The sequence below is a fragment of the Desarmillaria tabescens genome (genome assembly GCF_030435595.1).
Source record: "Desarmillaria tabescens strain CCBAS 213 chromosome Unknown EV420scaffold_55, whole genome shotgun sequence".
NCBI classification, from domain to species: domain Eukaryota; kingdom Fungi; phylum Basidiomycota; class Agaricomycetes; order Agaricales; family Physalacriaceae; genus Desarmillaria; species Desarmillaria tabescens.
This window is the reverse complement of record NW_026848354.1, coordinates 1-26363: the sequence shown is the minus strand read 5'-3', so window position 1 is coordinate 26363 and position 26363 is coordinate 1. Positions and strand designations below refer to the sequence as shown.

The following is a 26363-nucleotide window of genomic DNA, read 5'->3' as shown; positions in this document are numbered from 1 at the left end:
TCCGGCCCGGGATGTGACAGGGGGTTCGTCATTACTATACCGTATACAATAAAATAATAAAAGATAGTAGTATCGATACAAAATGTCTACTCAATCACCTCGAATCGACTCCGCTTGCCTTCCCGTCCGTCGTCGTCTTCCTCCAAAGGCCGCTTCTCTCCCACGAATGTCTCCCCGTTCACGATATTCTGCAGGATCATATTATACTGCTCGTCCGTGAGGCCCATACCCGCTAGGGGATTCACCCGTCCTTCGTTGTCCACCTCCACGTTCCCATTCCCGTTACCCATGTACGGCCCGACTTCCCCTGGGCCCAACGGCCGCGATACCCTCGCGCTCGCCATCTCCTGGATCACCTTGAGGTGCATCAGGTGCTTCTCCTAGCATACCCAGCAGCCCTTCCTTCGTAAACGGCTTCGGCAGAATGTCGTTCATCCCAGACGAGTAGTATGTCATGATCTCGTTTGGCTTCGAGTTGCTCGTCATACTGATGATCGGCGTCATATGGTCGAACTTCCGGATTAGCGACGTTGCGGACACGCCGTCTAGTTTTGGCATCACGATGTCCTGGGAGAGGCGTGAGTGCGGAGGCAGATAAAGGCATTTAGACGCGTACCATCAATACCAAGTCGTATTTCTCCAAATTCATCTTGTTCACTGCACCGACACCGTCCACGGCAACGTCGATCGTGCACCCAAACACTTGGAGAAACTTGCTGCTCAGTTTCCGGCTCACAGCGTCGTCATCGACGAGTAGGACTCGCGGTGGTACTGCCCACCCTGGAACGTACGTGCTTCGACGCACCCGGAGTCGTTGCTGAGACGACGACGACGAGGGCTGGAGCGACTGCTGCGACGTGCTTGCCTGTGGTTGCTGTTGCTGCTGCTGGGGATCCCACATCGTCGAGTCATATGTCCAGTTCCCATTCGTGTCATCCACTGCGCTCTTCGGCATGAGGTGTCCAACGGTATACACCTGCAGACCCTCGTGCCCTGCAGAAGCCACTTGGTTACCTGGATCACCACCACCAATCTGGCCCATGTCGTTCTCTTCAGGCCAGGCAAACGACGGCGGGGTGCCCTCTGGTGAGGTGAGCGACCCTGACGACGACGTGGGCATGACCATCTCCTCTTGTGGTTGGGGAGGCGGCGGTAGGGGTGGGATATTGGGCGGTGCGCTCCCCATGCGCAGCCGTTGCAGCTCCTCGATACGCTGCAGGGCATCCACTCGCGACGTAATCTTCTCGCCTGATATAGACGGAACAGGAGGCGCGCCTTTGACAGACCCGTCGGGGTTGATGAGCCCTGCGTTGGCGGCAGCAGTCCATATCCGCGAAGGCGGCCGGTCGTCAAAAGAGGAAGAAGAGGGCTGCTGGGAAAATTCCATTTGCCGCCGGGAAATTTCGTTTAATTGCATGAGGGAAGCGCGTGCAACGTCGCTATCTGGGTTCATCATCCGGAGTGTTTCGTGTTGCTGTAGGAACGGATTCGGATTTGAGGAGGATGGGTCGGAAGGTGATTGTAGCATCGCTGGTTGTTGAGACGAGGATGCGCGTTTCGATTTGCCTGAGTAATTTTATAAGAGATTTGTATTGATGAAATTTGAAGGTATTATAGAAAAGCAAACACGTAGTCAGTACACAGGTAGATTTTGATACAGAGCGACAAAATGGAGAGGTGGGGGTCAAAATGACGGTGGATATATCGTATAATAAAATATAAAAGAAAAGGGAGAAGAAATGAGCGCGTCGTTTCGCTCATCCATAATTGTTTTCTGGGTATGACGAATGAGAAATATGGCGGACAGGACGACAACACACGAAGCAACGACAAGGGGAATGGTGGGGCAAGTAATCATTCAACGACACTCACCATTCTCGACTTGCAAGAAATACTGAATCAGGTTCTGCATGAGCCCGTCCTGCTGCGCCATATTACGCTGGAACCCAACCATCTCCACGAGCACGTCGTGGTAATTCCGTTCTAGATTTCGCACATGCGCCGACATCTCTTCCTGCGCTTGTGTAAGGCGCTCTATTTGTGCTTGCAAGTAGTCGGTCTGTGATGCCGACGGTGAGGCGAGTGATGACGGTAGAGGTCGTGAGGATGTCGGTTGTGGAGCGGGAAGCGATTTCCGCGATGTGGGGACCTTGCGCTTGATGTTTTCGAGGGCATCGCGCCGGTCGGCATGGAAGTCCGGGTGACGGAATGTCCAGCTCTATAACGACGGGTAAGAAAACAGAAAGAAAATAGAGATATTGTACACACATGTTCGCCGAATTGGTTATCGTCGGTATTCTTGACTTTGTGAAAGTCATATTTGTTCAGTTGGCGCACAAACGAGGCAAAATTCGAGTGCTTGAACATGCGTGGTAGGATTGATTTTGTAAATTCGTTCATGTCCTAGGGGTGTATGGGATTAGCATTGAGTGGCGAGGGGGATGAAAGAGGCGAGTTACCTTGACCACGAAACAGTCGCCTTGGGGTCCCCATGAGACGACGTGTTGGAAAGATTGATCTTCTAGCATCCTGTTTTTGTAGGTCAACGATGGGAAAGAAGGACAAAGAAAGCGACACACTTGTAGAGCTTCTTGACAAAATCACTTGTTGAGGGCATTCCATCTTCGACACCACCCTCCTGCTTTGGCTGCTGAGTCTGCATCACTGGTTTGATATCCTGCTGCTGGTGTATATCATCCCTCGAGCTGGATGTACGCTGTTGCCAGTATTCCTGCTGCTGGTACTGCTGAGCCTGCTGTGAGTACTCGTGCTGTGGCGACTGGTACTGCTGAGGCTGAGAGCGGAATGGAGGGAGGTTAATGTTGAGAGGCGGGAAGAGCTGTCTAGATTGCGACGAGTCGTCCATGTATAATAAGCGGACGGAGATGCTAGCTCTGATGGTCAGAGCAGGGCCCTGGTTATGTATTTGTGCCCGCGTCTGTCCTGATCAAATTCACATCACATCATTTGCTGCCTTTTTCTGCCTCCTTCCTTTCTTTTCCTTCCGTTCTTTTTTTTGCTCAGTCTCTCTTTGCAGCACTCGTGTATATATGACTTTCTCTCTATCTACATCGCTCTGAGGAATATTCCATTCTGTACGGGACCAGCAGCTACCACTGTGCACCCACCCCTGTCTAGACCCACAGTCTTCTGAGACGGTCTAGATGCAACGTGGCCGAGACAGGTCTAGGCCTTTGTTCCGGGACACGCCGGCTTCTCAGGTCTAGACCTCGTCTCTTTTTAGAACCTGTGCTTTCGTAGCGTTTCTTTTCTGTCCGGCTTATTCTGCCCTTTCATCTTCATTTCACGCGAACAGGAACGTGTCTCCTTGGCACTTTCACACAAACTCGCTCATTTCATCTTTGTTTCTATCCACAGGAACGTCTTCACTGCCTCTTGGTCGCTATTTCACACCCGTCGATCCATGACGCATACTTGTTCGCACTAAGGAATGGGTCCGAATCAGCTACCGTTGCCGCGAATCGTGCATTAAGTACCCTTGAATTCCAGAAACTACCACCCTTTAATCTTCGAGAAAACTGCGACATTGACTTTATACCTCCGAACCGTGGTCACCGCTTCTGCTCCCCGCGAGTCTAGACCTCCTACTCCCCATTCAATATTGCCCTTGCATCCGACCAGGCACTCTGGGTCTGGACTCTCCCTCCCCTGGGATACACAATGCCTCATCTCCCTTCCTGGACGCTCTCAGGGTTGCACAGTTACAGCTGGCAAAAATCAATTGACATTTCCTGTCGCCTTGTATTTGTCGCGTTTCGACACGTTGCTCATCCTCCGAGCTCTTCGTCGTCGGTTTACTACAACACAAAGGCTACACGGATCGCGGATCGCACCATCGTAATCTATGACGCATCATCCCACTTCCCGCCGTATAATGATTGCACCCACCCCTCACCGATGAATGGACGATGCTATTTTGCTTCCGCCGTGTTTCAAATTACACACCCGCGGCGGCGTAATCCTTTATCTTGGATTAACGTGCATGGGAGAACAGCCTCGAGTCTCGTAAAATCAACTTTCCGTCATCGGGACGACTCCTTATGGGTGCTTGTCTTGGCCGCGGTATTCCCATGCATTCAACAGTCAGGATGATTAACATCCTGTACTTCCAAACTTGGCCGTCTATCATTGACGAGGCAACCCAGCGGCCGGGGTAAAGGGCTTCAGGGCGAACGAGGCGGCGACCATCACTACTCGCCGAAAATCATGGGATCGCTGGATATAGCGGCTGTGTGCGGGGTTTAGATTCCACTCCACGGGCACGGCACGTCTTCGTCGCAGCGCGTAACATCGGAAAATGTTCCCTTGGACCTCATCCCGGTTTCCTTTCCAGGCTTCATTCGCTCCTCGTCGCTGTTGAGTGCGTTCCATCGATGATTTCTGATTTCTCAAGGCAAACTTGGTGTCGCGTCGAGCAATGTGCCGGTGGAAATAATGCTGGTCGTACGATTGGCGTTCCCGATGGAGCTGGCGAAGGCGTTTGCCTTCCATTTGTTGCCGTGGTGAGCATTCTTTGTTACGGAAGTTAATGGACGACGATTAATTGCCAAGGGTCCGAAGGTCTTCTGTGTTGTGCGCCGCATGGTTGCTCGCTACTTGGTTGATGAGGCAGGAGGTATAGTTAATATTGAGATTGTAGCAACCGTCTCTTAGCATAACCCCTAGCGATGTCCCTCTTGATATTACAAGTTCAACAGCACCGAGAGGCATCAGGAATATCATCAACTCATGACATTGCTCATCAAGTGCCCGCCATGTGCGGGGGCGAGTATGACCTTGCTGAATCTTGTTCTTGAATCCCCTCGCCATCTCTTTTGTTATGAATACATGAGTTAGTGTAGTAAATGTATATGTAGCTAAGTATTTGAAATATAGTTGAGTTCCTTTACCAAGGAAAGGATTTGAGAAGGGAGTTAAGTTGATGAGCACTGAGTGTAGTTGAGAGGATGACTGATTGATCCAGTAAGTGCTAAGCATGGCTGGCTTGGATTCTCAGATTCACACAGGGTAAATTGATAAGTTAAGAGTAGATAATTATTGTTGGATACTTAGATCATCCTAATGCAAGATCTGGATTCAGTCTTAATTCCCACTACCTTGGTAGTAGGCACTTGTATTTCACTAACAATACCACTTTTTACAGTAGATTTGTGAAATCTGATTCAGTCAGCTCCCTCCTATCTTTGATATTCTGTGGTGTGGGTTTTTCTACCTAAAAGACACTTTCTGCCTTTTGCTGCAATGTGGCATGGCTCAGCATGGACCAGTTTAGCAAGACAAGCCAAATGGTCAGCAATATTTATGCCTGCTTTGTTCTTCACTATACTATCTACAACTTGTGTTGTCAGAGGAAAAATATATACTGTTGTGCTTGATTTCAGTTCTTTTCATTCACTAACTCTATTTCATTCTGCATTGGGAGATACATCTCTTGCTATCATGTGCTGTGAAGGTATATTTGAGGTGGATTTGAAGTTGGTTAGAATGGGTGGACTTTCTGCTGACATTGCATTGGGACTTGATTGATTTTTGTCTATTGGTCATTATTTCAATGACACTGGTTTCTCAGTCGGACTTGCAGTGACCAATCACTCAGTCACTGGCTTGGGTCACCTCAGCTAGTGTTAGCTGATGATTCGAATTCAAACTCCAATGATGCATCATTTTGCCCTCACTCGCTTCTTGCCTGCATGGTTACCAATCTCATGAGTGGCTTGTCCCCCTGCCATGCTCGCTCATCACTGACACCTGGGCAGGAGCAGGTCACCAATCTGGGGTGTGACTCACATAGTCACACCCATATTCCCCATCTTATCCTGTGTTTTTGTTGTCTCATTTTGCTTGGGGCAAGCATGCATGCATGATTTTTTTTCCAAACAAACTAATTGGCCTAACAAGAAAGTGTAGTATACATAGAACACAATTTGTTAATTGTACTGGTACTGTACATATATAATAAAGTTATTTGAATGAACCTTTTTGCATCTTTTTTTTTCTCCTGCTGCCTGTTTCTTTGACTTAGAACTTAAAAAAGACCTTGAAAGCATCCCCTGCCTTGCAGGGCAGAAGCAACTCATTTTGGAGTGGAGCCGTGATTGGCCTGAGTTGCTTCGCAAAAGCTTTGGACCTAAGTGAGGAGCAAAAATTTTACAGTCACATTGAGAATTGAACCCTAAGCCTGAATCCTTACTTTTACCAGATCCACTACACCATATTATCTTGGTAATCAGTTAGACAAAAACATAGATCTTACCCATTTCTGAGGGCTTTGTTGTATATACCTTATATATTCCAAGCCTTGCAATCCAGATGAATAGGTTAATGCTATGGCTCTACTCTTTTAATTAATTATCAGGTAATGTGATCCTCATATTTTTATATTTTTACACTTTTTGACAAATTTCATTGGGTGTTTCAAGTGTCCAGCACAGTCACCCAACTTGGTGACCTGCTGTATTCAGCACAGCTGTGGTCACTCAATCTCAGTGACCTGCCCCTTTGGAGTGCCATTGGGGTCTCCATGTTCTCAATGTTTGTTCTTTCTTTGCTTTTGTCTTGATTGTTTGACCATTCTTTAGGTTTCCCCTCCTTGTGTTAGGTGTTAACCTATTCAAATGTTAGGATCATGCTAATAGAGACAGAGAAAGGGATTGCATGCAGTGGAGGCCTATTATGACCTTACCTCTATTTTTCGTATCTTATCTTATCCTTATCTCTCAGCACCCTGGACCTACCTATCTTATCTCCCAGACTTACAATATTCTGCTGGCACATCTCCTACCTGTTTATCCGGTTGCCATCACCCTGCTAATGACTTGTCTACAGCTGCCATGTCTTGGATGATTAACATACTGCATGTGCCATCATGCTTCTTAGTGGTTGGACAAGAGTCGACCACTAGTTGAGGGCAGTCTATGGGATATGGTCTATTCAGATGGAGTCTCACATTGATGTAGGTGATATGTGCCCTTTACTCTCATTTGTCAGGGATACACTTCTTTCAGTGCCCTCACTCCTCATTTGCTACAGAGCACACTTCTCACTGCATGTGCCCTGGTAGACACTATTCTTAGTATGAGTCTGACATGTATTTAAGCTAGCCTATGCTGTGGCCTTAGACTCCAGCTTTGGCTAAAGTTATACACTTCCAACTCTTACTGAACTCCCTGGTTCATGACTAAACTATCTGTCACCATCCACGATAACTTACAAAGCCATCTACTTGTGAATCACTGAATGCAAGCGACATAAGTAGACTCACGCTAGTGCTGTTTTGAGTTGGTGCATTACACATAGCATTGAAGGAAGGAGTGTAACAGTGTTTCCAGATGCTCCACCACCTTTTGGGCCTCCCGCCAGAGTTTCAATGACTTCTTCCACTCTGTCTGATTTTTGCACTTGAAGTCTCCATCCAGATATTTCTTGACCTGACACTGGTACCAAGATTCAGTGTCTGCACTCCAAAATCCTACATCGAGATCACTTCCTCTCCAACTTGCATCTTTCAGAAACCATGAGATGTGTTCTGTCAATCTACTACAGCCAACTCTCTTCTTGCTGGACTTGCTTTTACTTTCCTCTCTTTCGACCTTATATACCCCACAGATGATGTTGATCTGGTCCTTGGTGAGCATCTCATCCCATAACTTGTCACCTTCTTCCATCTTGTAAAATCCCCCCACTTTCATCATCTGGGATGAAGGGCCTGAAGTGATGAAATCTTCTGACACCTCCTCTATTGCCAGATGCCAAGGTACACCATCATGCTTCAGAGTGGCATGGAGGACTTCATTGCTCCAAAATAGCTGCTTGTGTCTCCTGATGTAGCTCATATAGTCATCTTTATCAAGCTGGAAGCCCTTGACTCAATAAGGAATGTGCTCGACTGCTCTCAGGGATGTTCTTGGGCCCTGATCCTCATGGTGAATGCATAGGTAAGTTGAAAGTTTGATGCCTCAGGAACACAGATATTCAGCCATTTCATCCAAGGATAGGTGCTTCATTTGGTGAAGACACAAGAGGACCACACTTGCTCAACCGACAATCAGCTCGTAGTCAGTCTCTTCTCCATTGGATATCTGATACATGTTCTCCTTCTGGTTGGTAACCCACACCCTTGATACTGAGAACCTTTTGTTGTAGACTCTTGCCAGGTAATTTGTACATGACAGGTCAAAGTCAGACCAATCAGGGGGAAAACCATGTGGCAGCACACCTCTTGAGAGGAGGCCATTCATTAGCATGCTGAGTGCCCATTTGAATCTTAGGTTGTAGGAGTCCCTATCTGCATTTCAACACACCAAAGACAACTTGCATCTGGTGGCCTTCTGAGCCTTGACGGGTATGAGTTCAGTCTCGCATAATTGTGCTGCAGGAAGTTGAAGGCCATAGAACTAATACAGAACCTCTTCAAGGGTAGCTGTGGACATCTTCTCTGACTGAACATCTTCTGCCTCATGAGTAACGAGGCAGTAACCTAGTTCTTGTGCAGGGTCTAGATCGCTTCTTTGAGACAATGTCACTGGCTCATCGATCCCATTATAGGCATTGGATCCTCCTTGGAAGTTAAAATCATTGTCATCATCCTCATCGCTGTCATAATGTGCCATGGGATCAAATTCTTCATTCAAGTCCCATTCGTTATGAAAGAAATTGTACTGACACTGACTGTTACTGTATCACATTCAGATGTCCACCACCTGCCTATGAAAAAGAGGCTGTTGAACCAGATAACCCTTATGCTCATCTAATGACCACTCAAACACTGCCACACCCTTGGCACCCGGTACTTTGAACTTGACTGCATGTTCCTCCCTCTGGTATCATGTCTGCCTGTCCTGCTCACTCTCGCTTTTCTTTGACACCTCATTTTTCTCTTCTCTGTGGGTGAAAAAGCACCCCATGTCCTCAGGATATGCCAAAATGCCTGTCAAAGGACCTAAACCTATTTGCCAAATGAGCATCATTTGGCACAGTCACATTTTCCCATCCAGCAGATAGGGTATGCAGTGCAGACTGAAATGGTCACCTAAATAGATAAAATAACAATTGGGTCAATTTTGTGCTCTCTCAGGTAGTTATGGTATCTGCAAAATGACATGGGGATGTGAAATATATAATAGAACTGATTCATGATATGACCCAAAACATTAGCCAGAACTATGAGTTGGATTGGTTTGAATTTTTCTGGATTACCTTTTTTGTTTTGAATGAATTCACAATTTAAAAAATGAGCAACATGCAGGATTGAACACAAGCACAGCCCATTATAAGCCAGAGCCCAATACAATGAAACCATTATACTAAAGGACTATATATTCATAGAGAAGATGCTTATTTACAGTGAGGGCAAGCAGAGACAGGCACCATGGGGTGTAGCAGAGATAGACCTGTAGTAATGTTCTGCATTGAAAAGGATAGTTCTGAGGGGCCCTGGGTGATGTGGGAGGGAGACAAGGGCTGGACAGGTTCGACATGCTGTTGATAGCAATAGTGGGGTCAGAGAGAGAGAAAAGCCTCACCATTACCTTCCTCCATATTGAAAATAGGGATGGTGAAGTTCTGGTGGCAAATCGCTACCTGTAGGGGGCAATATGGGGAGGACAATGCAGGGATGGGGATGGGAGCAGGCGCATGATAACAGCGGAGCCAGAGAGGCTAGCTGTAATGAGCATGCCGACGGAAACCCGACCTCCACTTAACCCAACAAGCCACAGCCCGGAATCCTACGGATTCCGATTCCCAGTTTCTATTTCATATTCTATTTCATATTCTTTTTATATCTCACTTCTCCATTACAATTTATCAATAGCACGACATCGGTAGCGAATATGTCATCAGACCCCATCGGCTACCGACTGGTAAAATACATCCTCCGACAACCCTAGAATGTAGACCACTCCGAGTAGGAACTAGATCAGACTCCTAACTAGTATATAAGCCTTAGAATTACACTGTAGATACTCAGTTTGAATATCAACTTGGTTCAGCCCAATCTCTCTCTCTCTCTGACTCTTAAGTCACACTCTCGTCCTCCAGTCCACGGACCTCCAATCCGTTGGACTTATCTCTTACCTTGTCTCTGCCACCCCGTGGACTTCCATCCATATCCATCTTAGGGCTTTGGCTCAGGGGTGACATTGCTAATAGCTTTGCCTATGCCCGACGCATCCTGCGGCATTCTGCTACGTGCACTTACTGCCGCAATCCTATTGGCATGATCCTAACACTAGCACACAGCAGGACTGTATTCTCCTATCCAAATAGTGGGCAATGCACAAGCCTGGGGTCCCTGGGATGCCTTGGCTGAGCAGTAGAGGCCTGTGTTGATATTGGGCGGGGTCAGTAGCAGTGAACATGGTGGTGGTGGTATGGCTGTGATTCTAGGCTCGTTTATTGTGCACTTGAGTCCTCCATCGATGCCTAAAAGGGCATAATCATCATCCTCATTGTCAGCTGTCAGCCAATGTTGATGCAGGGGCTGCTGCACCAGTTGGGGAGGATGGGGGATGCATTGGGGCTGTGGCAGGCTGGTGGTAGTGGTTGTCCCAGTCCTTGATTGTCATCATACTGTTGTGGTCATTGTTTGCAGGTAGGGCACAGTGCTGCCTCAGATGAGGACTTATGCATGTGGTGAGGCAGCCACTTGATTGCTGTATAGATGTATGATTTGTGCTGATCAAGCAAGTAGAATGCACCCTTGGGATGCATCCTCTGCTTATACCAGGCTCTCCGATTCACCAAAACAGTTGACAAACATACCTATGTGTAAATCTGATATGTGTATGTATTTTATATTTTATCCAAATATTATTAGCCCCCATAAAATAGTTTTCATTAGGACATGCACCTCATTTTCACATTTTTAGTTTATATTCTAGGTCTGTAGAACTCCACACAGTCTGAATGAGTATACAGATGCTTAGATGCATAGGTATATACATGCAACAACCCAAAATAGTACACCAATCCAGCCTAATCCAGTTGCATCTTCCTTATTATTCACTTTAATGGTGAAGTAAACATTGGTTTTAATATCAATTGTGACTTATCTTTAGGCTCATTTGTATACCGCAAGCTTCTGCCACCTGTTCAATTCAGGCAGGTATATACAACCACTATTACTCTTGTTAAGCAGTGTATTAAATGCTTCTTATTCCATTATATCATGATTTGAATGTACAGTGTGTCACAAACTATTGAAAGAGTGGTGTTCATTGCATTTCCTCATATTTTTGACATTTCTGTGAATAATAAGGGCTTTACAAAGGACTAAATTTGGCTCATAGGCAGAACTTTGTATATTTATAAACAAAGAATCTTTTTGATGCATGGAAAGCATTGAAAGTGACATAATTGCAAGGAAATTGAAAGCAATGAGAGTATTCGGCAAATTCCACAATGGAAACTGGATTAAGAGTGATATATTCTCATGCCTTACTACATCCAAGTATGCACAGGCACATCCAGCCAATATAGGCAGTGAGTGAGTCAGGAGACTGTGGTAAAGCATTCATCATTATTTTTTGAGCTCATACAAATTTTGTCAGGGCCCAGCAGTGACCAGGAGGGTGGAATATTTGGTGCCAATCCTAATAACTGCAAGATCAGTCTAGCCAGTTATCTGGGTATTTGTAGATGACCTGGTTATCTGAGATCACCAGCATCAGCAACAGGTTTTGTAGACTCTTGATATTTATGCAGAAAATATTTCACCACACAAATTTTTGCACCCAAAAATTTTGAGATTTATGAAGCCAAAAAAGTAAAAATTTCTCACTTTTAAGGGTATGCCAAATGTGTACTCTAGCAAAATGTAATCTGAAGGTGGCTGTGCTAAATGAAAGCCATTTGCCAAATAATCTTAGGTCAATTGACCTAACTATTTGGCTGATAACAGGTACATGGCCTGGAAAAAGTCCTGCCATCTCTCACCAAGATGCTGTCCATGGTGCCTCTCTCCCTTGCCAACAGGCTCATATAAGATCTTTGGGCCTTCTACCAGCCTTGACTCTATAGGAGCTATCATTAACCAAGCTCCCTGCATGGGCACCAGGGCCATCATTTCATCCATGCCCCAAGCTGCACCTGATGATTCCCAGGTCAAGACATCAGGTTGAGGATCAGGCTGAGGAGGACTTGGATCGAATATTGAGCTGTCAGGAAGAGCTTGCAATCTCAGAGGAACTCTCTTGGTGGAACACATTGCTGCTTAGCCTTCCACCAGGTGGCATAGAGCTTGCCAGAGCTCATCACCTGTCAGAACATACTTCAACAACCCAACAGTTGTAGAGGCCCATGCCTGGATTGAATCCTATGCCAGCCACAGTGGGATACTGGCATTGATCATGCACTCAAAAACATCTGTGAAATCACAATCCTCCACATCTACAAACAGACCGATGTGTTGCAGCCCTTGCACATTGAAATTGTTTGAACCCACCACCTGGAATCCTTCACCATCTCATGCCACCCAGCTTTCCTTGAAAAGGTCCATAACATGAGCGTTGAAGTGGCTCAATACCATCTCATCCCAAAAATCAGTTTGACAGACTGCATTGTAGGCTATCTCAGCTAGAACCAATATGAATGCCTCTCTCAACTGCATGAGCATTGCCATCAGCTTGAGATGGTCAATGTGACTTCACCCATATCTGTACTGAGATAGTTCTGGTCAGCTGAAGAGAGCTCTCCTCAGCCTTAGATTGGTGGTGGCTAACTGGGACACCTCTCTGAGTTGCAGAATGATGGTCTCCAGATCCTTCCAATCATGAAAAACATCTTGTCGAAGGTACCACCTATCTCCCTTTGACTCAATTGGAACACTGGCACAGGTATAATTGAGGCATCTCAACAGACAGCAGCTACAGGCTGTATAGATGTTGATGGGAACAAAAGCCTGGTATGGTATCAAGTTTATTGACCAGCACCACTCCAGAAATGACACAGGATCTATGGATAAGCACATGAAGGTAGACTGTGATGGGTCCATGATGGCTCTGCTAGGTATCAGAGCTAACTCTCTTGTCATGAAGAGAACAAAAATGCAGTCATCTTTGGTCACCACAACTTGTCACAGATGCGAAGGCCTGCTCCCACCATAAGTACTGCTACTTCAGGAACAAATGGACACTTACTGTGAGTTCACCCCCTCAGAACCACCAGCTTCAGAACTGTACTGAGCAGACATAGGACTACCATAGCCTGAGGTGATGTTAGAGCAATGAATAACCCTCTGCCTTGAAGGCACCCACCTGCAAAACTTTGTTGAGTGCAAAAATTGGCACAGGCTCAACAATTCTGAAGTTGACACTCCAGGTGATGCAAGCCCAAGCAATTACCAGCCAAGGTTTAACCCTAGTGTGATATGCTCAATGTTCCTCTACCAAAGTTTCACCTTGGTACCATGAAGGCGATAAGAGTGAGTGGCACTTGGCTCAAGCACAAGCTTTACACTTCAAACTCTGCCCAGCCTCTGGTCCAAACAAGTGCATTGCCATCAATTTTGCTTCTATTTGCACTCCCTACCCTGATCATGTGTAGCTGTTGTGAAACGATGGTGGCATTTTCAGGCAGTGATGGTGGGATGTAACCTGATGTGTTCCACATTGGCACCATTCCACCAGAGTAGCCTTGGACTGTGGTACATCCGTTGTTAAACAGTAGGCTTACTTGCAGTCTCAGACTTCTGCCCCACCATTGCACCAGACCAAACTCTCTCGAGGGTGCTACTACTCCAACACCACTTCTGGCCTGGCAACTTACTTCCTACACATGCTGTATTCTGCTCATAGCAAAGGGCTATGATACTTCTGTTGTTAAATGTCAGCTTACTCATGGCCCAATGCTTTCCTGACTCATGCCTTTCATCCTCAAGCACGCTACTGTGTGAGCGCCTTTTTTCCTGTAGTTGCTCTCTTTCCAACGTCTACCATCAGTTGCCTCTTGGCATGAGCACTGGCTCTCCCTGGAGGATGTGCTCCAGTATCAGTAAAGGCAAATGCCCCCATTCTTCCAATTTTGCCACTGTCTGCTGCTTGCTCTGTGGCTGAGGCATTGAATTGCCACTCCTTTCCCCCCTTCTTGCCTGGCTTCATCAGCTTGGGAAAACAGGAGGGGAGGCACCATCTGTGGCAGAATTCATCTGTCTTTTTGTGGCTTTGGGCATGCCAAGTTTCCATGATCATTCCTGTTTTGTTAAAGTAAGTGTCCCTTTGAGTCCAGAGATGGTGCAGCAATGAACAATTGTTGTCATAGAAGATGTAGCTGGGGAGGCAGTTGGGGTATTGTGATGTGGGAAAGGTGACTTTGAGAAAGTCCTGTGGTTAATTTGGTAAGTCAAATGCACCCATTCCAGAGATGAGAAGAACTAACTTTACTGGCTGTCAGTGATTCTGCTGATATGCTGTCTACACATTCACACCTAGATTTTGTGATTTTATAACAATACTATTGCATGTCTATCCTATACTAGTCATATATCAAGGGCTATAGTTGAGACTTTGGACTGATAGTCAAGTTAGCATGCTACTAGTCGAGTCAGGACTTAGGAATGATACCACTAGTGGGTCAGCCCTACCAGCCGACCGGACTAGCACCTCCAAAGCTAGTATGACTTAGTAAAATACGGTCACTAGTAAAGAATACAGCTGCTAGTGCCCAAACAAGAAGTAAGAACCCACACAGATCTCGACTATTCAGTCGCTAGTGGACCGATCTGGGCATGAACGCCTAAGTCAGGATGACTAGTCACATGAGCACTTCTGAAAGGACTTAGAAATAAACCAGTAAAGGCATAACCCTTAGCCCAGATCCAGCTAGTGTGATACAGATCTCATATGATCAGCACTAGTATAGCCGGGCTGCACCCCGATCACAATCGAGCAGTTGCTACAGGCATGGTTACCTGACTATTCATATAGCTGTGTCACTAGTGGAGCACCGCTGGGCAAAGGGTGCAGAAACGACCCAATAGTGGAGTCCCTCGACCCGCTATCTGACAGAAAGAACAGGCTAGGCCGACTATTGCATGATTATTCACCATATTTTCGTGACTAGCCAAGACATCCTTACCAATATTACCCCTAGAGAATCTATTTATATTTATTCTATACCTGTCTCTGTAGTATATAAGTAGTAGAAGGGGCAGTGTCGCAGTATACGTCGAAGCGGACATAGATGGTTATGCGAGGTCATGAGTTGCTTGTGAATCAGCTGGGTGTGGATGAGAATTGGCATGTTTATTGATACGAGAAGTATCTAAATAGTAAATCAGTATGAGGAACAAGGAGACCACTTACTGGGCTCAATTCTGAAGGCTCAGGGGCTCGCTCGATGGCTCAGTGCTCGTGGTGTAAGGCAAGAAAGGTAAAAATCAAATTTCCATGTCAATTGGATACAAATGTGGAAGAGGGGGTAGCCGCACACATTCTCTCACATCGCCAGAGCCCGTAATTGATAGATTCGTGTATGTAGATATATTCTATAACAAAATGTGTCAGAAGAAAGCGAATACCTAGCTCAGTTACCTTGACTGCAAGCAAGACTAAACCACCTGGGATACGCGCAACTACAGCATAGGAAGAGGTGCTGCCCCGCTCAGCATATGAACGGTGGCCCATGCCATCGTTTCTCGATTCCCAGTGCACTCCGAGGTGATGTCATCCGCCATTGGCATTGGTCTTCACATTGGATGGGGTAGGGAGGGGATTGATGATGAAACTCAAAGAAAGGAAATCAGAAATGGAAAATGAAGACAAAACGAACTAATATATCTATACAACGTTCATACAACCAGTACCAATCTTTCTGCCAGCATTCGAAACAGCTCTTTTGTTGGTGAGGCGAGCTACCTCAACGTTGGTGTCTTGGTCTTGAGCATTGATGCCCAAAGGCAGAAGTATGAGGAATGCGTGCTCGTTGATCCCAGAGCTACACAGTGATGCATTGAAGAAAATATGAATCTGTAAAGGAGAATGGCAGCAAAACGGAGTACATGATGGTGGAAGGAAGGAAAGACACGTATCAAACTGAAAAAGGAAGTATGAGTCAGCCAGCCCAAGACGTCCAGTCTATGAGCATGGCAACTCATACTACCACAGAGGGGAATACTCTTGATTTTGCCCTCGAAATCCAGAAAGAAAATAAACCTAGTCGTGACAGGTATACAGCCGCATATCGATGACCAAACGCCCACTACCTGTTCTCTTTGGAATCAAGGATACATGAGGGCTGAGGTGAAAAGCTCGAAGGTGATGGAGAATTGCCTCAGCATGTCGAAGTGCATCAATATGCCGGTGCTGGGTGTCGGTCTGGACCATGTGGACGAGTTGTTGAGGTGTAAGTTGGACAACAACGTTCGGATCGAACATAACAAGGCTCTTAAACTCGAATTCTGAAGAGTCAATGCACACTCAAAGGCCAGTGCTTTTCTCCACGATACAATTATCAGAGTCCAAGTAAAAATGATGCACCATATGCTTGAACCAAGGTGCAGTCCATGGTCCTTGTCCCATCTTTGCACCTTGAAGTTCAACAAAGTTGTATCGCGTCGGAGGAGGAGAGTTAGGGTTGCAAAGCACCTTCCAGATTTCGTGCCAAGCTAGTGCACGATCCTGACAAAAAACCCGTACCACAAAAGGCAAGGTAACAAGCTCATCACCCAACAAACACTCTGCAGAATCATCATAGAAATAACATAAAGAAAGATCACCTCTAAAGAAAGAGCAATACTCGATGTCGTCCACAAGGCTCAGGCATGGAATATGGTTCCCATGGTGTCTCGCAATCGGATACTCGCCCTTGGAAGGGTTGCCAATATCCATCTCGTGTCTAGGGTGGAAACCGCGCACCGGGTTGTTACTGAGGAGGCGTAAATCGAAGGTAGAGTCCGGAAAATAAGGAGAGGAGTCAAATGGTGAAGGATTAAGATGAACAAGGCACTGAGGGTCGCAATCGTCATACATAGTGGGAGGCATGGTGATGGGGGAAAGGAAGAAAGAAAAGGAGAGAGAGGAACTGGGTTTTGATATTTTTGATAACAGAAAGGGGTCAAAAAGTCGTCATAGGTCATGATAAAGAATAGGAGCACTCAGCGTGTATAGAACTCGTCCTCCGGCTCGTTTGCATAGGCGGAAATATTTTTCCAAGCTGCATCGAGGCTGTAGTCGTATTCAGCAAGTTCCATGCGTCAGGCTCGAGGTTGAAGGCTTGTCCGCAAAGTCTGGTTGTCAGGACGAAAGTAGAAGAGTCTCAAGTGACGTATATTGATGTGGCCTTTTATAATTGCTCCGCTGAGCTCTCGCAAGACAAAAGAGTCGTGATTCCGCTTTTCGTGAATGATATATGGTCCAGAATATGTCCACGCACCTTTTCCTCCTTTGATCTCATCCAGTTGCGATTCCCGAAGCCAGACATACATCCCTACCTCATAATCCGTGAACCCAAACTTGAAATGGGCACGTTTTGCAAGGTCTTCAATCGCTCATTTTTGAGTTTCACGTAACTTGGCATTTGCTTCTCTTAACTTCTCGTCTTGTTGGGTAATCTGCAAGGCTCTAATAGCAATCAGCTCTTCATGAGTACGTACCTTGTCCCAGTCAAGTGTCTGCCATGTAATCTCGGTCATATCAAAGGAAAAAACGGGTTGCACACCATAGATCAAATAGAATGGAGAAAATCCTGTTGCACAACTGACTGTTACTTGTAGGGCAAAGAGAACAGCAAATAGGAAATGAGGCCAGTTGCCTTTAGCGTCTCCCGTGCACTTGAACAATGGATCAACAATCATCTGATGATGGCGCTCAACTGGAGCCATCCCTTCAGGATGATACGCTGTAGAAAAAACAACAACACAGTTATACAGGTCACGTAAGAGAGCCGTAACTTCACCTTTGAACTCCGAACCTCCATCGAAGGAAAAAAATGGAACACAGCTAAATCAGCAAATAATCTCCTCGTAAATGAACTTTGCAACAAGTCGGGATGTCTGGCTCTTGAGCGCATGAGCTTCTGCCCACAGGATAGTCCTCTCAATGGCCTGGACAATGTACTCAAAGCCTCCAACACCAGAGGGCATCACAATGCAATCTAAATCAAAGTGACGAAGTAGCGGGGCTTGCCAAGACTCGGAATAAGGAAGAATAGGACTTGTCTTTATCGATTTCTGACACTCCATGCAAGAGCGTACAAAGTATGTGACATCGTCAAACATATTCAGCCAATAAAACCTGTCTCATAAGAGCTTATAAACAGCATCCCTACCTCGATGACCACAGTCATTGTGCGCCTGGGCAATAAGCTCTTGTCTCTTGGGAACAAATTCGATTACAAGGCGTGGTGGGATAGCAGAATTCTTCTTCGGAGCCAACCAGAGTCGATCTTGATGCAAGATAAATCGTCTAGAGTGCTTGAGAAATCATATTCGATCTTTATCGGTCTTCAGATGCACAGGATATACTCCTGATCTCAAGAAAACACTTAGCTCTTGCCAAAACCCATAGTCGTCAGCATCTCAGGTCCCATGCTTGTGACCAACCGATGCAAGTGCCGTTGTTTCCAGGGGAATACTCTGGGAGAGACCTAGCACAACAGTAAACTCCAAACATACCTCTTCATCACCTAATAGAAAATAATCAGTGAGTTCAACGCATGTCTTACATGCATAAAACTCTGGTAAGCGCTGTATATTCCATGGTTGGGTATTCCGCATAGCAGATCCTAAGAACAGAGAATACAGGAGTGCAGAATCAACATAGAAAGAGTTAACAGACAAATCACTTAGCTCTGTGGGCACTTGTATTGCTTCTGAATTCACATAGAAGGGTATATCTCCAAGCCCTTCATTCCATTTCATGATGAAAGGATTAGAGTATCATGTATAAAGTGAATCAAAAATAAACTTAGTGAGAGAAGAATATGCTACGTCCTTTGTCAGACGTGTAAGTGATCCATAAGCCAAATCGTAAGCATCTAGAAATTCTTCAGCATCAATATCATCGTAAGTCTCATCTTTCTCTAAAGGTGGGCACCTAGACAAAGCATCCTCAGTCTTGAAGGACTCTGCTTTAATGTGCTTGGTCTCAAAATCGAAGAGTCGTATCCATGAAATCCATCGTAGCATTGGCACATTGGGCACATCATCCGGTTCCTTTAACATTTTAGCAAGTGAGATAGCATCATGTTCAAGACAAAAGTGTACTCCCCAGACTTGATGGCGCAAATCCTTGAGGCCCATGAACGTCCCAAGAACCTCAGTCTTTGGCTGTCCATAGTTTTGCTGTGTCTTGTTGAACGTACACGATCCGTAAAGAGCAATGTGCTTCTGACCCTCTTGAACTTGGTACAGAGCCCATCCAGCTCCCATCCAAGACGAGTCAATCGCTACAACCAAAAGGCCTTCATCGGAATCACAAGGTAAGGGCAAAATTGACTTAGCTTGCATGTAATCCACTTTGATTAATATTGGTGGAGACGAAATGCGATGCTTGAGCTCATCCTGCGCTTGAAGAGCATTGATAGTAACTACAAATGGTCCATCAGTAGCTTGGAGAAGAACAGTGAGAGGCTTAGCAATCATCGCAAATCCCTTAATCCACTTTCTCCCTCTGCCCACAAGTCCCAGAAAACTCCGAACCTCACTAACGGAAGAAGGAGGAGGCCAATCAAGCACCTTCTGAATGACACTGGGTGCTAATACCCAGCCCTCGAGTGCCACAATAGTCCCTACAATTTGCAAATTTAGCGCAGCAAGAACGGCCTTCGTACCAGAAGCCGTAATCCCAGCCATGATCAGAGCACCTAGAAACATGTCAAGACGTTCAATATACTCCCAAATGAACCTTTGGATGTTGAGATTCCCAGGTATAGGCTCATTATTGTACCTCGAAGTTGGTCCTTTGAGGCCACAGTCATCGACGAAGTTATCTGCAATCTGTTGCTCAATTAGCTGCTTAAGAGCATGTTGTACTCGCCTTTGAAACTCTTGTACTGCATTTGTATATCCTTGAGAGAGCGTACATTGTTGGCGAGCTCCAGCCGGAGAGTGAAATGCAAGCAAAGGTCAAGATTTCTTGGCAACCCAGCAAGCATCAAAACCTGAAAAGAGATCATAGAGACCATACAATGCATAACCAACAAAAGACTCAGCAAATTCATTGAGGTTAGGTGGTAGGGATGAATCCCGAATCGTAACACTATTCAATTCTTGAAGATCCATGACTAGGTGCACTGGAGGTACAGATCCAGGCTTTTTCGCAATGGCAAACAGTGAGGACCAATAGCTTGAAGTAGTTGGCTCAAATCGACCTAGGGCTTCATTAGAAATAATCTCTCGATATACATCATCCACAATAGCTGCCAGAATCGTTATCGGTTTTGATTGCCAAGGAACATGTTCAATAGTTGGTATCTCGTAGTCAGGGTAATATTCTCGGGAAAAGGAACCTTTTTCAGCATACTCAAATGCAAATGCAGACTCACGTTGCACCACTACAAATGCCAGCAAGTCGATCTCTTCCTTGGACAAAATCCCAGGTTCAATCTTCTCAAGCATTGCCTCCAGTCTCTCCAACATAACTCTAGATCCAAAACTCAAGTGATGATAGTCAATAGGTTCAAACGGTAAAGAAATAGGAATAGGTGCAGGTATCTTGCAGAAGTATTGTGCCTCAGGGTTTGGCATATATGTAGGCACCGGCCGATGCTTGCGATGTACCGGCTTGTACTTCTTCTTTGATTGCAAAGGTGACTTCGTGGCAGAGGCACTATAAATAAATTGGTCAGTAAGAGCTCGAACAGTCCAAGGAGTAGAAATAATAGAAGAAGGGTTGGTATTAGTACAAGTAACATAGTTAGAAATCAAACAGTCATAGGATTCATTGGGTATAACATAGAAAAGAGAATCAAAATCGGAATACTCATCATTTCCCATCAACACTTCAAACGATCTTCCCAGCATTGCATGAGAGGTATGGAAGATCTTCAATTCGTTCCTCCCCCGCTGAGAAAATCCTCCTCATCGGTCACTTCTTCAATTTGCGTTGTCCTCACTTCACCGGAATGAGATATCTTCGTTGTGTTTCGAGTATCCTGCAGGTCAGTGATTGTAACAGAGAGCATAGGACGCTGATGGCGATCTCCATCCTTCCAGAGAATCAACTTAACTTGTCTGGTACGGTCATAATCCAATCGGGCAGCGAACCATTGCAAGAAGGGCTGTCCTAGAATAATATTGTGCTTACCGAGCTCCTGATGTGAAATAAACAAGTGATGAACAAAATCGTGGCTGCCAATGTGCAAAGGCATGTCAGTAGCACAACCTGACAAGCGGTCGGGGTCTCCGTGGATACCTTTCAAGGACCACTTCATACCTTCGAAGTCAAATGCCAACCCGCAGCATCCAGGAAGAGAAACAGTTGCAAGGTTCAGCTCTGAACCAGTGTCAATCATCACCGTAAAGTCAGTTCCATTAATTGTTAAGTGAAATGAACCTGTAGCCATCGCAAAGTAATGCGTAGAGGGTACTTGCGCAACGGCATTACCATAGCGGTGCAAAAACTCATGCATATGATAACTGTCTTCACAATGGAAATGCCTAGTCCCATCACGAGAACAGCCAGCAGACACTGCCATCCTTTCAAACTGATCTAAATCCTCAACAGCATATAATTCATTCTCAGAAGCAAAATACTCAGCTTGTTTTGTTGTATACTCTCGCTTTGTCCTAGTAGCCTCACCCATCATCTTCTGAAGGACAGGACTATTGCCGACGAGCTGGAAAAGCGGTGATACGCCTGGTATCAGGCTACCCGTAGATTTTGCGATTTTACATCAGTTTATGCAATCTACAAGTGGTACAGAGGGCTACAGTGGAGGCTTCACGCTGGTAGCTAAATACTACATAAAGAATGAAAGCACGGCAGTACAGAATGGACTTAGAAACGACATCTCGAAGAGTCAATTCTACCAGCCGTCAACACGCCAAGCTAAGCCCTACCTAAACAAGACTATTACAGTCAAATCTTGAGGACTTGTCTGTATGGAGTATAAAAACCAAGAAGTTGAAGAATGGAACGAACTAGATGCCTCGTCGCCTCGACGAGTAGAAAGAACCTGTCAGGAAAAATTGCTAAGTCGAGAAACAGATCAGCTTTCGAGATCAACTCAGGCTAGGAAAGGAATAACCTTGGAAGAATGAATAGCCGCGTTGGGTACTGAGATGACCGACTTTGATCGCGCAGTGATCAACAGAATACAATCTCGGACCTGCAGTCGATCGCGATCGGTGGTTACATCCTTGAGATCCTGCGCATACCGCAGTATTCAATACATACGGCGCACGGCAGGCCTTGCAGATGGAAGAAGGAGCACCCACGGACTAGTAGGGCACTCCTCGGCGACAGAATAACCCGGCACAGTCGCGTCGAACTGAATAGAAACTACGGAATGGCGCGATACTTGTAGGATAGTGACTCACTGTTTGTATTAATTCCAAAGCTCGTACCATAATTACTGTAGATATGGGCTCCTATACCTAAAACACGAATCGTATAAATTAGCAGCGACTAGACGCATAACGGCAGGAAAGCATTCCCCCCGCGTTTGTGCTAGTAGCCTGTATAGCTACCTAATCAATCACTGGTTTTTTATTGCATATCCTCGACTGAAGTGAATTAAGTTACCAAAGTCAACCCATAAGGGCGACTACAGTAATCTAGAAGAGTTAAGTAGGAAGTAGAGCCATCCCCATGTTTGCGCCTTGCTAGTTAATTGAACTGCTCCACGGACAAAGGCCTCGTGTTCTCTCTCTCCGAGATTAGCGATCTAGACGTGCTGAGTCGACTTTAAATCAAAAGACCTCATCTAGTTGAAGTAAAATAAGCCCTAGAACGCTTTAAGTTCGAACAATCGTCGAGTTCAAGGAACTCCAGAGTCTGTGTACTCTTTGCAAGTCTTGTACTTGAAGTCAGAACCTGAGCGTTCTTTGTAGAGTGATTTTGCACTCTTTGTAGACCTCAGAGTCTTTGGTTGTTTGATTATTTGAAGTGTCCGCTAGAAGTTCTTCTAGACGACGTCGAAACGAGCATAACTTGCTCGACTATACCTTACAAAACAAGTTCATAAAACCCTGCTATCGCGGACTAGTGTACTTTGTGTAAAACACATCGAAAGAAGAATTGAAGTTGTTTTCAGGCAAAACCCCACTAGATTATCTAAATCTAAGTACATCGTGAGTGCTTCTATCGTACTCACCCTCGAACTTATATACATTGGTGATTGTGTGTGTGTGTGTGTGTGATTTAGTATCTAGATTGACGATCTAGACACTAGTTTCATTTGCGCGCTGCCCGTTACCGAGCACATCAGCGGAATCGTAACATTGAGGTTCAAAAGCTTGTTCATCACGGCCTTCGGATCAGACATTTCCTGGATATCGGAAGTAAAATGATACTGAGGAGCAGTAGACGACTTATCTGCTGGCTTCCTAGTTCCATCCTTCATCTCAACATCGTTCTGAGGCTTGTTGTTTGATGGTCTTGAGTTCTTCCATCCTTTCTGAGTGTTAATCGGGTTGGATGGTGGTGGAACATTCACGTGGGCAGGCGCAGGGTTAACAGGGACAGTAGTCGCAGGTACGGGGGGTGTAAAAGCATTCGGGCGTGTAAAATTCGGACCCGGCATTGGCTGAGAAGACTGAGGTCTTGGTACAGAAGAAGATGCAGGTGCTCCTCCTTCTTTCCCTTTCCCTTTATCCTCTGGCCTTCGCATCGGGTCATACCTAGCAGAAGTATCTTTGCCAGAACGAAGAGAAGGGTTAGAAAATCTATCATCAAATGAAAGAGAGGATACTGCAAATACATCCCCTCATAAAACATCAGAATGGCCATATGAAAGGCCAAGTGAACTCGTCCTCGCAGTAGCTTGCACAGGCGCTGAATCGGAAGTAGCAGGGTTCTGTTGGCACAACCAATCTGCAACTCTGCCGTAAAATCCTCAAGGTGTTTGGGGTAAGTCACTTCCATCCATCTGGATGTACCTATCTCTGTTCGCATCATACTTGATTCGTCTCTCCTCAATGAGCTTCAACGTCTCCTGGCAATGCCTAGGATGAAGTGGGTGAGCATTCTATTTCCCACAGATAAAACACCATCCTTGATTCTGCTGCATGGGACCATGTTGGTCTGACGGCGCATTGTTCATAGATGCAGTCATCATGGCCATAAGCTGAGCTTGGTTCAGCGACAAATCCTGCAACTGCTTCGCAAGCACATCAATATCGGGTACAGAAGACTTAGGTTGCTTCAACGCTAGTGGCGTTTGTGCCCTCGATGGTGGTAATGGCTTCGAATCCGAGTCGAGCCTATCTCCATTAGCATCAAACTTCACAGTCTTGGACTCACGTTCTTTGGCATGGTGCCAGTCTTCATAGATCAAACTATCAGTATCAAAACGGCGAGTCAGAATCTCGATGGAATCAGTCATCGATGGCGGAGCGGATCATTTGTGGTTTGCAACAGGAACCTGGCTATAGAACCATTCCTTCATCGAAGTGGGAATGCCATTCATGAAGTAGAAATCATGGTCTACTTTTTTGATAGTCTTCTTCTTGAGGAGTGGCGCAGCGATCTTCGTAAACTCATGTTGGTAAGTCTCTACTTCAATAGTACTAGTGAATGAAGACTTAGCGGATTGATGTTTGCAGAAGTCCGTCAAGGCATCCAGCGAAATTTCGGGAGGCTCATCGAATGCATGATACAGCTGTAACAGCTTAGTCTCGGCTGCAGTCCAAGTCTTACCTGTCTCGTCTATATCAAGCTCGGGTATGTAGCGTATGACTTCCTTGACCTCGTCGGATGAGTATCGGTAGATGTAGTCGACGAGATTGTCCTTATCATTGATACCAGCGCTGGCTCCGTGTTGTACAATCAAACTGAGGTAATCCTTCATGAAACGGCCATTAAAACGAGGCGCATTCACAGTGCCAGGGATGGGCATGGGGTAGAGAAGTGTGGTGAACTGGTTGGTCATCATCGTGCTCAAAAATCGGTGGGGGAATGGCTTATCAGGGTCAGGGGCTCTAGTGGTCAAAAAGTTGAATTAGAGAAACAGAAACACTCAGCTCGAGTTTGCTGCAAGTAGCCAACTCAAAACCCTTGCGGTGGGCTCCACTGTTGCAGTATATGTCGAAGCGGACATAGACAGTTATGTGAGGTCATGAGTTGCTTGTGAATCAGCCGGGTGTGGATGAGAATTGGCATGTTTATTGATACGAGAAGTATCTAAATAGTAAATCAGTATGAGGAACAAGGAGACCACTTACTGGGCTCAATTCTGAAGGCTCAGGGGCTCGCTCGATGGCTCAGTGCTCGTGGTGTAAGGCAAGAAAGGTAAAAATCAAATTTCCATGTCAATTGGATACAAATGTGGAAGAGGGGGTAGCCGCACACATTCTCTCACATCGCCAGAGCCCGTAATTGATAGATTCGTGTATGTAGATATATTCTATAACAAAATGTGTCAGAAGAAAGTGAATACCTAGCTCAGTTACCTCGACTGCAAGCAAGACTAAACCACCTGGGATACGCGCAACTACAGCATAGGAAGAGGTGCTGCCCCGCTCAGCATATGAACGGTGGCCCATGCCATCGTTTCTCGATTTCCAGTGCACTCTGAGGTGATGTCATCCGCCATTGGCATTGGTCTTCACATTGGATGGGGTAGGGAGGGGATTGATGATGAAACTCAAAGAAAGGAAATCAGAAATGGAAAATTAAGACAAAACGAACTAATATATCTATACAACGTTCATACAACCAGTACCAATCTTTCTGCCAGCATTCGAAACAGCTCTTTTGTTGGTGAGGCGAGCTACCTCAACGTTGGTGTCTTGGTCTTGAGCATTGATGCCCAAAGGCAGAAGTATGAGGAATGCGTGCTCGTTGATCCCAGAGCTACACAGTGATGCATTGAAGAAAATATGAATCTGTAAAGGAGAATGGCAGCAAAACGGAGTACATGATGGTGGAAGGAAGGAAAGACACGTATCAAACTGAAAAAGGAAGTATGAGTCAGCCAGCCCAAGATGTCCAGTCTATGAGCACAGCAACTCGTACTACCACAGCGGCCTCGCAAGCAGGCAAGCCATCCCCACGATTGTGACCTACTAGTCCATATTCTAGTGCCCCAATTAAAGGCTTTTGTGCTTAACCTTGACGAAGTGTCTACTAGTCACTTAGTCACCTATAGTATTGAATGGATTGAAGTGTCTTAAAGTTACTATTCTGTCTTGGAGTGACTCAGAGCGTTTTGAAGTTAGTTAAAGTATTTTCTCGGAGTTAAAGTAT

At 45.7% G+C, this 26363-nt stretch overlaps 4 protein-coding genes across 4 annotated transcripts; all 4 read right to left on the bottom strand.

Annotated features, from left to right (window-relative positions):
- EV420DRAFT_1574662 (HSF-type DNA-binding-domain-containing protein) lies at positions 1 to 2929 on the bottom strand. The gene is made up of 7 exons (XM_060474426.1): positions 2580 to 2929; positions 2460 to 2529; positions 2269 to 2403; positions 1873 to 2218; positions 617 to 1566; positions 390 to 567; positions 1 to 307 (listed from the first exon to the last, which is right to left on the bottom strand). Exons 1-7 carry the CDS (start codon positions 2864 to 2866, stop codon positions 87 to 89), a joined length of 2187 nt encoding a protein of 728 aa, XP_060324973.1. The 5' UTR covers positions 2867 to 2929; the 3' UTR covers positions 1 to 86.
- A 4560-nt stretch (positions 2930 to 7489) lies between these two features.
- EV420DRAFT_1484689 (uncharacterized protein) lies at positions 7490 to 8984 on the bottom strand (the record flags this gene model as incomplete). Its single annotated transcript, XM_060470108.1, has 7 exons — positions 7490 to 7522; positions 7620 to 7880; positions 8064 to 8166; positions 8237 to 8301; positions 8322 to 8354; positions 8427 to 8641; positions 8867 to 8984. 7 exons carry the CDS (start codon positions 8982 to 8984, stop codon positions 7490 to 7492), a joined length of 828 nt encoding a protein of 275 aa, XP_060324972.1.
- A 5070-nt stretch (positions 8985 to 14054) lies between these two features.
- On the bottom strand, positions 14055 to 14294 carry EV420DRAFT_1225961 (uncharacterized protein; the record flags this gene model as incomplete). The annotated part of the gene is made up of 1 exon (XM_060466507.1): positions 14055 to 14294. A coding segment is annotated over one exon (240 nt), but the record flags the coding sequence as incomplete, so codon positions are not given.
- A 9031-nt stretch (positions 14295 to 23325) lies between these two features.
- On the bottom strand, positions 23326 to 25047 carry EV420DRAFT_1648873 (uncharacterized protein; the record flags this gene model as incomplete). The annotated part of the gene is made up of 5 exons (XM_060478225.1): positions 23326 to 23882; positions 23925 to 23998; positions 24056 to 24121; positions 24167 to 24483; positions 24541 to 25047. The coding sequence occupies 5 exons, from the start codon at positions 25045 to 25047 to the stop codon at positions 23326 to 23328; spliced, it is 1521 nt and encodes a 506-aa protein (XP_060324970.1).
- Between the last annotated feature and the right edge of the window lie 1316 nt (positions 25048 to 26363).

Bases quoted from the DNA above. Each gene is read 5' to 3' on its own strand.
- EV420DRAFT_1574662 (XM_060474426.1), bottom strand. From the start codon at position 2,866: ATGGACGACTCGTCGCAATCTAGACAGCTCTTCCCGCCTCTCAACATT. The intron at 2,530-2,579 runs GTGTGTCGCTTT...CTACAAAAACAG, and splicing joins TTTGTCAAGAAGCTCTACAA to GATGCTAGAAGATCAATCTT. The intron at 568-616 runs GTACGCGTCTAA...CGCCTCTCCCAG, and splicing joins AATACGACTTGGTATTGATG to GACATCGTGATGCCAAAACT.